This window comes from Haemorhous mexicanus, chromosome W (assembly GCF_027477595.1).
Source record: "Haemorhous mexicanus isolate bHaeMex1 chromosome W, bHaeMex1.pri, whole genome shotgun sequence".
Taxonomy (NCBI): Eukaryota; Metazoa; Chordata; class Aves; order Passeriformes; family Fringillidae; genus Haemorhous; species Haemorhous mexicanus.
Window position 1 is genome coordinate 189,264 of NC_082380.1, and position 15,535 is coordinate 204,798.

General features: G+C 45.9%; 2 protein-coding genes across 12 annotated transcripts in view; one reads left to right on the plus strand and one right to left on the minus strand.

Annotated features, from left to right (window-relative positions):
• Nucleotides 1-6,077, plus strand: part of LOC132341495 (ubiquitin-associated protein 2-like) — a 183,354-nt gene extending 177,277 nt beyond the window's left edge. For 3 of the 9 annotated variants that reach the window (XM_059873076.1, XM_059873079.1, XM_059873080.1), the window contains 5 exons: nucleotides 1,416-1,515; nucleotides 1,599-1,706; nucleotides 3,148-3,215; nucleotides 3,921-4,109; nucleotides 5,558-6,067. In XM_059873076.1, coding sequence (XP_059729059.1) covers nucleotides 1,416-1,515; nucleotides 1,599-1,706; nucleotides 3,148-3,215; nucleotides 3,921-4,109; nucleotides 5,558-5,650 — 558 coding nt within the window. In that variant the 3' untranslated portion in view covers nucleotides 5,651-6,067. Of the gene's footprint in view, nucleotides 1-1,415; nucleotides 1,516-1,598; nucleotides 1,707-3,147; nucleotides 3,216-3,920; nucleotides 4,110-5,557 lie in introns of all 9 variants that reach the window. The other 6 variants (XM_059873084.1, XM_059873082.1, XM_059873078.1 and 3 more) reach the window with 5 other exon arrangements.
• A 3,324-nt stretch (nucleotides 6,078-9,401) lies between these two features.
• The window catches only part of LOC132341401 (ubiquitin-conjugating enzyme E2 R2-like), a 125,768-nt gene continuing 119,634 nt past the window's right edge, over nucleotides 9,402-15,535 (minus strand). For 2 of the 3 annotated variants that reach the window (XM_059872954.1, XM_059872953.1), the window contains 2 exons: nucleotides 14,348-14,482; nucleotides 9,402-12,940 (listed from right to left, as the gene is read on the minus strand). In XM_059872954.1, the coding sequence (XP_059728937.1) occupies nucleotides 12,721-12,940; nucleotides 14,348-14,482 (355 nt within the window). In that variant the 3' untranslated portion in view covers nucleotides 9,402-12,720. The remainder of the gene's footprint in view (nucleotides 12,941-14,347; nucleotides 14,483-15,535) is intronic. The other variant, XM_059872955.1, reaches the window with a different exon arrangement.

A 15,535-nucleotide genomic window follows, 5' to 3' on the forward strand; every position in this document is an offset into this window, starting at 1 on the left:
AGTTGGTGTTTCATTTGATTCTGTGGGTGATAATTTGCTGTTTACAGTCAGTGTATGAAAGAGATTCAACAAGGCCAAGTGCTGGGTCCTGCACTTGGTCACACCAACTCCCGGCAGTGCTACAGGCTGGGGCAGAGTGGCTGGAAAGTGGCCCGGCAGAAAAGGACCTAGAGGTGCTGGTCAACAGCCAGCTGAACTGATGCTGTTGAGTCAGGGACGGAATGAAAGACTCCAGTCTTCATAAGGTGAATCAGAAGGCCCATTTAATGAAAGTAGTGTGTCCTTTTATAATGTGACTCGCTAAGGTGAGACTTGATTGGTCTCAAAGTAAAAACCTCTCACACTATTGGTGAACTATGAATAGCACACTCTGGAGAACCATATCTATAAACAACGGTTACAGAAAGAGAGATAATAATTGTTTTAATTCTTTTTTTTAAGTTTCTCACAGCTTCCCAGGAAAATCCTGGGACAGCTATGTCTCTCTCTGTTCAGAGGATATGTGATTACCACATTGAACATGTGCCAGTGTGTGCCCAGGTGGCCAAGAAGGCCAGTGGCATTCTGGCCTGTATCAGCAATAGTGTGGCCAGCAGGACCAGGGCAGTGATCATTCCCCTGTACTGGGCACTGGTGAGGCCACACCTCGAATCCTGTGTTGAATTTTTTTGGCCTCTCACTACAAGAAAGATATTGAGGTGGTGGAGTGTGTCCAGAGAAGGGCAACAGAGCTGGGGAAGGGTCTAGAGAGTAAGTCCTATGAGGAGCTGCTGAGGGAGTTGGGGATGTTTAGCCTGGAGAAAAGGAGGCTCAGGGCAGATCTCATTCTCTACAACTCCCTGACAGGAGAGTGCAGCCAGGTGGTGGTCAGGCTCTGCTCCCAGGGAACAAGGGTCAGGACAAGAGGAAATAGCCTCAAGCTGTGCCAGAGGAGGTTCAGGTTGGACATCAGGAAGAATTTCTTCACAGAAAGGGTGATTAAGCATTTGAATGGATTGCCCAGGGAGGTGGTGGATTCATCATCCCTGGAAGTGTTCAAGAAATTACTGGAAGTGCACTTAGTGCCATAGTTTAGCTGACAAGGTGGTGTTCAGTTGAAGGTTAGACTTGATCTTAGAGGTCTTTTCCAACCTTAATGATTCTATTATTCTAAAGAAATACACAGCCTGTTTTGAGAGAGGGCTGTGATATAATTGGGGGGCAGCTCTGGCAGAAAACTTGGAGCTTTCATAAAGCCACTACAGCAATTTATTTCTGGAAGCATGAGTGCCATGTCCCATGTCAGCCCAGTGCTCCCAACTCCAGATTGAATTTCCCATAAGGTGAAGGTGCCTTCTCCACTAGATGGCAGAGGGACCTTGTGTTTTGTGTGCCATTCTTTGGTTAACAGTCTTTTGTTTCCTTCCTTTGTCCAGGTACCTCCAGCATCTGCTAAACAGCATGGAGTCAACCTGAATACCACGTCGACTCCTTTTCAGCAAGGGAGTGGCTATGGGCAGCATGGCTATGGGGCAGGTATGCTTACCACTGTGCTTTTCACATGCATATCTGCAGAGCTGTTTGCTCACTGTAACACCTTGTCTTGTACACACTGGCAGGCTATGATGACTTAACACAGGGAACAGCAGCTGGAGATTACAGCAAAGGAGGCTACAGTGGGTCATCTCAAGCACAAAACAAATCTGCTGGCACTGGACCTGGGAAAGGTAACATGAAACATGAGGTTGCTCGAGTGGGATTTAGTAGGGCCAACTCCCAGTGCTGTGCAGTCAACACAGCAGCCAGCTCTAAACAGGGTCTCGATCCAAGCTGTTTGTCCATCTCACATATACAAAATGCTTTTTTAATGGCCCAAGTGTTCCTTCTACACATCATGGCTGAACTTTGCATAAGGATTTGTGTGGCTGATATGCAGCTTTGCCCACAATTATACATGGGAGAAATGGTAAGCTGTTTCCTTTGCTGAAGTTTTCTTTGCTGAAGAATATAGTGATCCTACAACAGTGCTGTGTTTTTGAAGCCTAAGCAGTTGGATGCTGTTGCTGAAATTGTCCTTTGCCAAATGAAGACTAAATTGGATTTCTTGGTAGTCACTTGAGGTAGCCGTGTGTTAGGGTTGAACAGGGCAATTCACACATCTCTGGGCTGTTTGGCTTCTGTCTGTACACCCTGTAACTCATCACTTTCTTTTGTGCCTGAAAATGTTTCCTTTGTGACTGTAAAGGCTGAAGAATTTGTATAGCTCATATGAAAGCTTTATTCTGCTCATGCTGGTTAGACCTGAGAAGTGTATACTTAACTGCTTAGCACTAACTAGTTCATCCTTGGACTTCAGCAAGTACCAAGCATTTGCTGTGCATTTGAAATGCTGTCTTCAGCCAAGAGCTGATCACGCTCTCATCTGTAGAGGAGCAATCCAAAATGGAGCAATGTCCTCAGAAGGAAACAACCATAAAGCAGTGCACACCCTCTGAGCCCAGTCCTCTGATTCACTGGCCAAAGGAACAGTTAGTTTTATTCTGAGCCAAGTGAAATGATTAGAGGCAGTCTTTATAAGACTGAATAAAGTGGCTAGTTTGAAAATCACCTTGCTGGTGATGTTCCTGAGCCTGATATGGCACCAGACTGTCTGGATGGAAGGCAGCCTGAATCAGTGATATTAATTTTCTCTGGGCAGAGGATCATTGCAGACCTCACCCTTCTGCAGGATGTAAAAGGACAAGGGTTCAAATGTGTAGCAGATGCTGAATCTCATTGCTCAGTGCAATCCTAGGGGAAAGCTGTCTTTTTGTGAGCTCGAATGAGTGTTTGGTGCAGCAAACTGCTGCCTGGTGAAGTGCATTTGAATCCAAGTGGTAACCACTGGGTTGTGAATGTGGGTGATTTATTCCAGTTGACTGTCTTCCTGCTTTGCAGTGGGAGTTAGGAACCGAACCATTTCTTCTGTTCCCATGTGCAGTGCTGTGGGTCTGACAGCATGGAGAACCCCACCGGGTGGGCCAGCAGCAGCATCAGGGTGTGGGGTGCAGAGATTGCAGACAAAGGTGCATCCACTGAGGCTGTCAGAGGTGCTGGGAGCAAAGCATGGGACTCATGCTAGGCGATGGTTGACTTTCCCATTGTTGGTGGCTGTTTTTTGTTTTCCAGGTGTTTCTGTGACCTCGAGTAACACGGGTGTACCTGATATCAGTGGCTCAGTCTATAACAAGACTCAGGTGAGCAATGCTGGACTCTCCTCCCCAGTGCTCTTGAGGCCTGACTGATGGATCCCTTTGTGGAGGAGGCTAGGGTCATTCCCAAGCCACTTGGTTCTCAGGGTTAACAGGCATTTCTTATGCTGGTTGTTTGCTGTTGGAGAGGAGTCTCACTCTCTGTCCCACTGCTCCTGATGGCAGTTGTTGGCATAGGTGTGGGCACTCTACACTGCCCATGCTGCCCCACACGTGCTGTGTCCTGGTTGCAAATGAAGTGTGATGGCACTAATGTTTTTGGTCAAAATATCCCTCAAAGCAAGTGAGTCAAGAGGCTGGGTTGAGCTTTGGTCAGGGGGAAAAAAATCTTATTGGAAGTGGTTCTTCTGCTTTTGTAATTTCAGCCTGAGACCCCATAATGTGTGAAGGACTGATTTTAGGCAGCTGCTGCCAGCTCATGTCCCACTGAATAAAAAGAGGTCAGGGAAAAAAGGAGCATAGTAGCTGTGGAAATAAAAATGAAATGTTGGAGTCATTAGTTCAGAAGAATGGATGAGAAAAGGAGCTGAAGCTCATCTGCTGAAGTGCTTGCAGGTGTAACTTGGCCTACTCTGTGGGGGTTGATGAAAGTTTCAGGTGATGTGTGTTTGGGCCACTCTTGTTCTTGTTTGGTCACCATGGGGCTGCTCACACCAGTCTCTTATGCTGTCCCCCTCACCTCCTGTGCAGACATTTGACAAACAGGGATTCCATGCTGGCACACCACCTTCTTTTAGCCTACCCTCTGCTCTCAGATCAACTGGGCTGAACCCTGGTGCTGCCCCAGGTTATGCTCCAGCCCCGTTTCTCCATATCCTCCCTGCACATCAGCAGCCTCATTCCCAGATGCTGCATCACCACCTTCAGCAAGATGGGCAGGTGAGTCAGCCCCTTCATCATCTTCAGTGTGCCTGAGGGCAGATTCCTAGCAAGGTCTTGGGGGTTTTTGCTTCCTTCTGGTTTTTGCTTTGCTCATTGGGAAAGGGCCTTGACAGCAATTGTAGAGTGACAGACTCAATACTGTTGGCCAGCTTGGGGAGGGAATCTCATGATGTTCAATGAGGGGAAATGCCAAGTCCTGCCCCTGGGGAGAAACAACCCCATGCACCAGTATATGCTGGGGGCCAAAGCAGCTTGGCAGAATAGGCCCTGGGCATCCTGGTGGACACCAAATTAACCATGAGCCAGCACTATGCCCTTGCTGTAAAGGCATTCTGGGCTGCATTAGCAGGAGTGCTGCCAGAAGGTTAAGGGAGGTGATCCTTCCCTTCTGCTCAGCACTGATGAGTCCCATGTCCAGTTCTGGGCTCCCCAGTACAAGACAAACATGGATTGGAGAGTCCAACAAAGGCCCACAAGGATGATGAAAGGACTGGGTCATCTCTTATGCATAAAGGCTGAGAGAGCTGGGACTGTTCCTCCTGGAGAGGAGAAGGCTCAGGGGAGATCTCATCAATATATAAGTACCTGAAGGGAAGGTGCAAAGAAGATGGAGCCAGGCTCTTCAGTGGTTCCCAGTGACAGGACCAGAGGCAATGGGTACAGGCTGAAACACAGGAGGTTCCTTCTGAACATCAGAAAACATTTTTTTATTGGGATGGTTACCAAGCACTGGCACAGGTTGCCCAGGGAGGTTGTGGAGTCTCCATCCTTGGAGCTGTCTGGACAAAGGTCTGAACAACCCTGCTTGAGCAGAAGGATTGGGCAAGAAACCTTGAGAGGTCCCTGCCAGCCTCAGCCAGGCTGTGATTCTGAGAAGAGGCCGTCCTGATGTGGGGCATGGAGAGATGGGCTGTGAGGTGTGAAGCCCAGGCAAGTGTTGATGTCCCCTGGCTGTGGCAGGAGAGCAAGATGTGAACACTTGTACTGTAATTCTGGCAGGGAAATCATCCCCTTGCAGGTTGCATGTTGATTCCAATTTCTGATTTGGTTTTACCAGCCCATGTGTTTCCTTGCTATAAATGTTCCCCCAAAAAAGTTCTGCCTTGGAATCAAGAAACAGGAAATTACTTCTGTTTCTTAATGTGTGTTGTCTTTGGCTGGTGTACTGCTTCTGTTCACCTTGGGAGAGTTCCTTTGTTGTCCCCAGTGCTGCTCCTCTTCTTCCTTGTCATTAAACCTGAGTGGGAGGTAGTGGGATGGTGGTCTTTGCTCTTCTGTTTGGTTTCTCTGTGACTGTCCTGGATTGCAGGATGCAGAGATGTTGCAGAGCAGAAAGAGATCCGTCCGGAGGGCAGCATCGCTGTGTTGGCTGAAGCTCCTCTGCTGATGTATGGACAGGCTTGTCTTCCTAGTAGTGTTGGTGCTCATGTCTCCTTTCTTTCTAGGGTGGATCTGGCCAACGTAATCAACCCAGCACCATGCAGCAAAAGTCTCAGGCTACCAAAACCTATGGTACTTCTCCATACTGGACAAACTAAATCCAAAACTGGGGAGGGGGGAGAGAATGAAAGGAGAGGAGGCAAAAAAAAAGAGAAAAATAAAAAGCTGACCCCCCTTCCTAGAATTATTAGGAGAAATTACTGCTCAGCCAAACATCTGTGGGGGAGAACTGCAGCCAGGCAGCCATTCTCAGTGTGACTTGCCTGCTTCCTCTTGAAGTTGCTGTTGTATGTAATATATTTATATATGTATTTGTAAATGCAATAGAGGCTAAATGTGGTTTTCTGCATCTTGCAGCCTGTTTTATTTTCTTTGTAGGGAAACTTATTATGAATTTCCCATCTGCATCAGATCATCCTTCCTTGTTTTTTTAAGCTTTATAACTCTGTCAAAAGACAAACTGTGCCTTTTTCTTTTCTTTTTTTTTTTTTTTTTTTTTTTTTTTTTGAGCTGGAGCCTATTTATTTAATGCAGTTCTAAATTCAGGCAAATAAGACCTGCTTCCCCCCCCCCCCCCCCCCCCCGAAAAAAAAAAAAGTAATCAAGATGTGTCCTGTTTATTTGATTTCTGCCCTCAGCCCCCAATATAGCTGTTACTTGAAAGAGATAAAAAAGGGGCTGGGGGAAGGGAAAAAAAAATTTTTGGGTCCTTCTGTGGTATTGTCCACAAGGGTCCCAGGATGAGGGAAGAGACGAGAAAGTTGACTCCATGTATCAGAAAGTTTGATTTATTATTTTATGATAGATAATATATTAAAACTATACTAAAAGAACAGAAGAAAGGATTTCATCAGAAGGCTAAGCTAAGAATAGAAAAGGAATCAATAACAAAGGCTTGTCTCTGACTGAGACAGTCTGGGCAGGTGAACTGTGATTGGCCCTTAATTGGAAACCACCAGATGAGACCAATCACAGATCCACCTGGTGCATTCCACAGCAGCAGATAAGAATTGTTTACAGTTTGTTCTTGAGGCCTCTCAGCTTCTCAGGAGGGAAAAATCCTAAGGAAAGGATTTTTCATAAAACATGTCGGTGACATCTCACCCTTTTTATTTTAAATAAATTAAAAAGAAAAGTGTTTGCAATTTCATCTGCTGGGCCATGCAGAGGAAAGAACAAGCACCTGAGAGGCTATGTGTTGCTAATCAAAACATCAATCAAATGCTGGTGTGGAACCATCAGGGAGATTCTTCACCTGCAAAACACTAAATTCCATCACATCACCAAAACAATCTTAAGATATAAGAAAATGCAAAAACAGTGCAAAGAAAGTTCATTGCTTCAAGTCTAAACAGCTGAGTTTCAGGAAAAAGTCTAAACTGAAGATGTTCTTCTTTGACATCGCTGAAAGTCTCTTTTTGTCCTGAAACAGGCTTGCAAAATTTTGGTTTTTCAATGCTTTTTGAGCTGCTAGGTCTTTCACCTCTTTTTATTTAATTTGTTTTTGTTTTTGGGTTGTTTTTTTTATCAGAAAGCTTGCTTATTTTATGATAGATAATATATTAAAACTATACTAAAAGAACAGAAGAGAAAGGATTTCATCAGAAGGCTTAGCTAAGAATAGAAAAGGAATGAATATCAAAGGCTTGTCTCTGACCGAGACAGTCTGGGCAGGTGAACTGTGATTGGCCCTTAATTAGAAACAACCAGATGAGACCAATCACAGATCCACCTGGTGCATTCCACAGCAGCAGATAAGAATTGTTTACAGTTTGTTCTTGAGGCCTCTCAGCTTCTCAAGAGGGAAAAATCCTAAAGAAAAGATTTTTCATAAAACATGTCGGTGACATCCTTCCTCTTTCTTTCATCTCCTCATTCTTTCCTGCTGTGGACGATGAACTCTTGTGGGCAGTTTGTTCACTGTGGCCCTGAGCTGCACTCTCACCTTTTTATTTTTCACTTTTTTAATAATAAAGACCTTTTTTTGTTAGTGGCTTTTGTTTGTGGGGTTTTTTTTTTTTTTGCAGGGGGGGGTGGTTGTGTGTTTTGGTATTGGGTTGGTGTTTTTTTGTTTCTCTAGCAAGAGACTTTGGATGGCTCAATGGGTCCTGCAACTTCCTTTCTATCATTAGAGGCAAAAACTATGTAGCAGTTTCTTAAATTATAGTATAAGCTGTGTCTTGTACCTCTTTTTGCCTTGAGCCACCCTGCCCAGAAAAGACACAGCTACTTGATGGAAACTTCACCTGTCCCTCCCCACTTTTTTCTAAAACAAGACCCTGGAGGCAACTCCTGGTCTTTCTTGTCCTATACCAGTGCAGTGAATGTTTTAGGAGTTTTATTTCTTTTTAACTCTCCCTCCAACTAATAAATATTTGAGTGTATCACTAGTGTTTTCATTTTCAAAGGCCTCAAGCAGTTTTGCTTTTACAGCCTGTCCCTTTCTACCTTCTCCTGCTGGGAAGGTAAGAGCAAGAGATGGGTGTGCAGGGGATGCTGAATACTGTGACAAAGGTGAGCACACCTTGGTACTGAAAGCTCATAGGCAGCTGCATTGGGTTGGGATCCTGGGCAGCACCCTGACTTCTGCCACAAGCATCATGTTCTGCATTTGCTGTGCTCTGTCTGAGGCCCTGTGGAACAGCTGGGAATGGTAAGGAGGGAGCACAGCAACACTATCTTTCCTTGTTTTCCCCATGAAGTCCAGGGCCTCCATCAGGAGGAAGGTCTGTGGTGAGGTTCAATAAAGCGAAGTGCTCGGTCCTGCACTGGGAATACAACAATCTGTTTCTGCAGGCTGGAGACTTACTGCCTCCCTTCCCTCCCCTGGCAAGCCTAAACAGGATGTTTTCCCCTTATAGTCAGCATCAACAGGGCTCTTCTGCAGGAATTTTCTCTCTCTGTTCCACAGTCTGATGGTAGAACCAAGGTTGCTCTGCTGCACTTGGCCATCAAGGAAATGGAGAAAAAAAAAACCCCAACCACTGCACAAGGGGCAGCCAGGTTTGTCCAGTGCAGGGCAGCATGGAGTGTTTGTCCTGGTTTTGGTACAACACCTGCTAGATCAAGACACTACTGTCAACTCAAGACAGGCAGGAGCTACAAGCAGGCCTGATCCCAGGCAGAAGGCCCAGACAGCACTGTCTCATTCCCCAACATGGAGACTCCTCTAGGAAGTCAGCTCTGCAATGCCATAACCACTCCTCTAGCATGGCTGTGAAGCAGAAACATTCAGGCCCCAAACACATTTGACTCGGCCGTTGCTGTGCTGCAAACAATGTTGTATAGCAAATACAACACCTGTACACATGTCCTGCTAATTTCAGCACTGCAAAAACAGATACTTCTCCACTCTTGAGCCTGGAGGGAACAGCATGGGCCAGGCAGGGCAAGCACCCTGAAGGGGTGGTTGGCAGTGATTACCTCAATTCCTCTGCCGATTTTCTGCATGAGGTCAAAGCACCTTGCCCCAGAAAACTGGCCACCAGCAGCACCCCAACCCCATGCCAGCACCACCATTACTCCAAGTCCTTGCATCCTGCTGCAGTCATATGATACCATTAACAGTCTTCTCCCTGGTCTTCTCTTTGCTGATTTAAGATGAATAAATATAACAGCAAAGCTCATGGCTTTTTGCCAAAGTGCTTCTCCAAATCAGTTTGTTCTTTAAGGTATAGACAGCTGTCAAACAGCAGCTTTAGTTTTCCAATAACCTTGTAGATTATTTATGTACATGTATAGGTATTGATACTGGAGCACCACTGAATTTGTGAACAGCTGATATTCAAAGCTTTAAGTAACCCATGCAAATAAACCAACTCAATTAACAGGGAAGTAACAGTACTGGCATATTTTCATTTCACATTTTATTAATAGATGTGCAGAAAAGACAAAACATAACTACTGAAGGGGAAGACAACACAAAAATGCATCAGTTAATTGTTTCTGATAAATTATACTGAAGAAAAAAAGGAAACCATCTGGGATTTCAGCTACAAAAACTACTAATAAATGTAGTGTACCCTGCTGGTTTCAGAATGGTTGAAAACTGTATTTGAAAGGGTAGGTAGTTGCAAATGTAAACACTAATATTGGCTGAGATGAAAAAAAGGTTAAGAAAAAAACAGAATACAAAGATCAGGTAAACATTTTTTCACAATTTCTTAAATAGGTAAAAAAACCCCAAAACAAAACAAAACAAAAAAAGCCCCAAACATAATACCCTCATTTCAGTTTATATCTCAAAAAATGAAACCAGCAAGTCAACAAGCAATGACACTGAACAGGATAGTGGGGAAGAGAAATTAGTTTGGTTATGGTCAGAGCTCTCAAAATAAGTTGCTTTTTGTCTTTAAAAGGTTAACATGAGATAATGCATCTTATAACACCAAGCTTGAAAATACAACTCACTGGAGAGCATACAGTGAACAGTGAAGACAGTCAAAAATACAAGGGAAATCCTGAAAGATGCAGTATCATTTCAAACCAAGTCAGCACAGCCAGTGTTGCCATACTCTGTTCCTTCATGCTTCCAACAGCCCCTCAAAGCTGGAGGCTGATGTTCCTGGCCCAGTGTGGCCTTGAGACCAGTCTTGCATCGAGTGCCAGAGGCCCATTTGCCAACACCAGCATCACTCTCCCAGGGCTGGTGTGAAGCTGGGAGCTGAGGGGGGGGGGCTTGCTGCTGGCTCCAAAAAGCACCAGGGGCTGTTAGTCCTTGATGGAAGGATGACCTGAAGGAGCCCTTGTGGGACACTTTAGGAAGGTTTGTTTTGCGGGGATAATCAAAACTCCACAACTTTGTGAAAGTTGTGAAGCTGGTATGTTTATTACAGCGCTGGATGCATGTGGGAATCTTCCCCTAAAATGACATGCATACTTCTGGGAACTTCAGGTCCCTTTTTACCTCCCTTTCAAATACATATGCATACAATTTCACAATAGGTTCATACATATTCATTTTTACAAATTTTTTGTGACATTTGGAGCTAGTTCTTCTTTATCAGAAAGAATTCTTAAATTCTTAGGTCAGGTTGACCTGCCCCCCTCAGCAGTCTCTGTCTCCCCCCCCCCCTTATCTCTGTCCTTCGCTGAAGCAGTTTCTCTGAGCCTAGGCTTTTTGCAGAAACAGGCAGTCAGACTAAATAGCTATGTTTTCAAACTACAGACAACTTAAAGATGTAAATTTCACCTAAATCAAAATGGATTTCTACCTTGGAAAATTTCTACTCTGTCTCAGGTTCCAGCTGCCTCCCCAGGTAAAAAGCAAGCAGGAGGGCAGACCATCACAGAACACACTGGGGACAAGGTATTACCACTTGGGCTGCCTTCATTCTGCTGAGGGCACACTAGCACAAGCTGGGGCAGAGGGACAGGGACTGTCCTTGCTGCAGCAAACCCCAGCCAAACAACATTCTGATAACTTCAAACAGAGCCCCACAAGCCTTCCTCCCCTCCCCAAGGGCTGCCTTCCCCTCCTCTCCCTCCAGCCAACACACTTTAAACTTGCTCACTCTCATCTTGCTCTTTGCCTCCCACCAAGCTGATCACAGAACAAAGTTTACTCCCACCAAAGTACCTCTTGAGGGACTGCAGCTGGTGATGTATCATTAAAACCACCAAGCTATACCAAATGCCTGAGCCTGCAGTTCTTATCAGGGTGACTGCCTCTTGTGAGAACAGAGGGTCTCGCCCAAGCAGGGCCAGCACCTCTGATCTGCTCCTGGGGCTGCCAGAGCTCAGCGCAGAAGGGCAGGGCTGGCTGCCAATCCATGTGAAAGGTGAATTCAGGGCACTGCACTACAGCTGAACAAGAGCACATTCCAATGGGATGAGGGTGCTGAGGGCCCTAAGCTCTGCCAAGAGCTCCCAGAATCGTGCAGGAGACTGAGCACAGGGCACCAGCTGAAGCATACTCCTAAATAGGCTGTCAAACCCTGATTGCTGGCTTTCTTTTTCAGCCTGAAAGCACTGTGTACCCTTCTCTTTGTGGGGCTGCACACATCCACATGTGCCCCAGCCAGCCAGGCAGGAGAGAGCCCAGCACCCATCCATCTCTCTGCCCTAGGTCCCAGAAGCCACTGCAGGCACAGGAACAGCCTGGCTGCCCCAGGGAGCTTTATCTTCTGCCAACCCCACACAGCTACAGCAGAGCGGCATTTACCAGCAGGTGACCTACATAAGCAACAGAAAGAAGGCTCAGGCCAGCACTGGGCTTGGGCTGCAGGAAGCAAGAGCTACTAGCAAGCACTGGAGAAGGAGACTCTCCCACTGCCAAAAAGAAGCTCAGGATGAATGCTGGCCCACTGGGCAGTGGGATACACTTGTTTTCCTCCCTCAGTAGAGAGGCAGCTGACAACAGATCCCAGAAGAATGGCTAAATGAAACTTTTTCAACCCAAACCTAGTCTGAAAAAAATAATGCAACCCAGGGCTCAGTTGTACAGACGTGAAGTGTTAAGTGTTTATTTTAGGGTTCATATCACAAGCCTTTTTCAGAGACAAAGCTGATTGTGCCCTCTGGGGATCCAGGGGACAGCTATTTCCTAATTTGATCAGGCTAAACAGATTCCTGTACCTTTCAGTAACATCCCATCAAGCTCAACACACAGTAGCTTTACACTTTCCACCCCACACCTTATAAAGGAAAAGCTACCACCACAAGGCTAAACAAATGTACACACGCTATTATTGTAAATGGAGCAGCTAAATCCTGGCAATTTGCTTTGTGTGGATTTTTTTTTCTTCCCAGTAAATGCAGTACTTGAGCTCCTGAAAATTCGTCTTCCAGTGGGTTTGTTCCAGCTTTAAATACATTAAACATCTCAATGCAAGACTGTATTTAATTCAAGAATCTAAACACAAGCAAACCTGTTTCACTGTGAGCATTTTGTAGAAGTGAAAAAGGGAATTTCTTTTAAAAAAAGAAATCATAATACAGTGATGAAAGGGTTAAGAATGCAAGAATTCAGACATTCTGTGGAGGGTCTCTAAGAGGTCCATAAAAAAGGAGCAAACAGATCCATACAACAGGAGACAGCAGGAGACATTTTTTTTTATTTCCCCCCCCTCCCCCCCACCACTACTTTTTTGCTGGACTCCTGCTAGGTTACCACTGCTCCCTTCTGGCCTGAGTTGACAGGGCAGTACAGGGGCATAGAGGGAGCAGGTCACGACTCCTCATTGCCAGAATCATCATCATCGTAACAGTCGGCATCCTCTTCCTCCTCGTCTTCGTCATCAATGTCATCATCGTACAAGTCGTCATAAAGCAAATCTGAACTGTTGTCATTGGAAGGCACTTTAGTTTTGATGCAGTACTCTGCCAGTGTAGTGGGGACCTTCACACCATCCTTCTCTGCCTCAGCTTTGGTAGCCAAAACCTGTTTCCTGTGGGGAGGAGGACACAGAAACATGAGCAGGGCCGTGTACTGGCAGCAGTGTGGCTCAACTCCCCACCTCCCAACCACTCCCTGTCCAGCCCTCCTGGCAGCTCAGTCAAGAGAGCTGATGTTTGGCTGAAGCACCACAAACATCACTAGAAACAGATTTAGTTCCTGCAGCCCCAGGCTTGGGAGCACTCCAAGGGTGTTTGCAGCACACACACTCTCAGCAACATATGAAATCAATTATTCTATAGGACTCTGTATTAGAGATCTGCCAGAACTCAAAGCAAATTCCATTACATTTTTTACAGAAGGGATAGTCACAGATTTCCTAAGATGACTTAGGAAATGCCATCCAGAGATGCTATCCACAGCCACCCTCTACCACTGATGACTCTACCTCAACATGCTCAAAACTCTAATTCCCACAAGCATTTGTCAGCTCTGAGCTCCCACTGGAGGGTAAGAGCATGTGGCTGCACTCTGAGATGCAGCTGTAACCCCAACACTGACCAAGGATTGCAGGAAACAAGTGTTTCCCTTTGCTCCAGGATGGGCTCTGGTTGGTGCCTCTCAGCAGTACTTGAACTGCGAACTGTTGCTGCCTCCCAGCAGGGAGAGGAGCAGATGGCAGCCTGTTCCTTTACTCCCACCCACATGCTCAGTCTGCCATACTCTGTTTATGGAGTACATCCAGCTGAAGCCAATGCAGCTGGAGGGGACTAAAATAACCTCCCAGCAAGGCTCTTTGCATAGCCCAGGACAGTGACTGACTGCCCTGTGTAGCTCCAACCAGGGGTATATCCAGCTAGCAGTCAAGGTATACCTGGTCTTGCCCCAGGCAAGCGTGACAGCAGTCCCACTGCAGTATGGGCTACCCATTTCCACTCCATGGCAATCTTGGCTCAAGTTTACATCACCTCCCTACAGCACCTGATGAACCATGAATTTCTCAGAAAAGGGCAGTCAAGACTAAACAGTGCTTCCAGCTAATCAAACCCAGCTGTGCAAGCACTTGCCAAATCCTACTGATATTCCTTCAAATTGGAGGGACAAGATTATGATTCATGAGTGAATTAAGCACAGAATTAGTAGCATGAAGGCAGTTTGAATCATATCTCAAGCAATGCAAACAGTCCTCAAAGGTACACAGGGACTTAGACTAGAATTTACTAGCAGCCAATAGGTTTTGCAGAGTATCGTGCCAGATTAGTCTGAAAAAGAACAATACAAAGACAGAAGCTTGCACCATTTCTGTCCAGAAGAATGAACTTGGAGTAAAGCTGTAAAATTCATTTTGAAAGGAGCAACCACAGTGAGAAGCTGGTTTCAGCAAATTCTGAAATCAGCCTGTTTCATAGGATTCAAAGCAGGAGGCCAGTAGCACAGCATCACACAGAGCAAAGTTTACCTTATGATTTCAGCATACTCCTTGTCTTTTCCTTTACTGTCCCTCCATTTCCTGAACATGACTGATGCATCCACATTGGCAGGAGAGAATGTGTTGGGCTCATTAAGCAAAGAGATTACACTCAGTAAGATAGTCCTGAAACAGGTAATCACAACAGCAAAGTCAGAGCTAACACATTCATGGATTCTGGATACTGACAACTTCTTTAGGTGATGCATCAGAAACATGTTTAAAGTCAAAACTTATGAATAATTAAGGATATCTAAGTGTAGTGGGTTGATGTTGGCTGGATGCTAGGCACCCACCAAAGCTGCTCTCACTCCCCTCTGCAACTGTACAAGGGAGAAAAAATATAATGAAGGGTTCATGGGTTGACATAAAGGCAGAGAGAGATCACTTGCCAAATACCATCACGGGTGAAACAGACTTGAATTTGGTATATTAATTGAATTTATTACTAACAAAATGAGAGCATGATAATGAGAAGTAAAATAAGACCTTGAAAAACACCTTCCCTCTATCCCACCCTCCTTCCCAGCTCTACTTCCTCCCCCCAGCAGCACAGGGAGATGGGAATGGGGGTTATGGTCAGTTCATCACCCATTGTTTCTGCCACTGCTCAGGGACAGGAGTCCTTCCCCTGCTCCAACGTGGAGTCCCTTCCATAGGAGACAGTCCTCTACAAACTTCTCCAACATGAGTCCATCCCACAGACAGTTCTCCAGCTCCAGTGTGGGTCCCTTTCCATGGGGTGCAGTCATTCAGGCACCGCTTGCTCCAGTGTGGCTCCCCCATGGGATCACAAGTCCTACCAGGAAACCTGCTCCAAAATGGGCTCCTCTCTCTCCATGGGTTTGCAGGTCCCTAAAAGTAACCTGCTCCAGCACAGGCCTCCCACAGGTTCACAGCTCCCTCTCAGGCATCCCTCTGCTCCAGCATGGGGTCCTCCATGGTGGAGGGGGACAGCTGCTTCATCATGGTCTTCACCATGGGCTGCAGGGGATTCTCGGCTCTGGTGCCTGGAGCACCTCCTGCCCCCCTTCTCCACTGACCTTGGTGTCTGCAGAGCTGTTCCTCTGACGTTCTCACCTCGCTCTGGCTGCAATTACAACTGCGTAGTCACTTTTTTTCTTTCTTCTTAAATATGTTATCACAGAGGCATTACCATCATTCCTGATTGGCCCACCC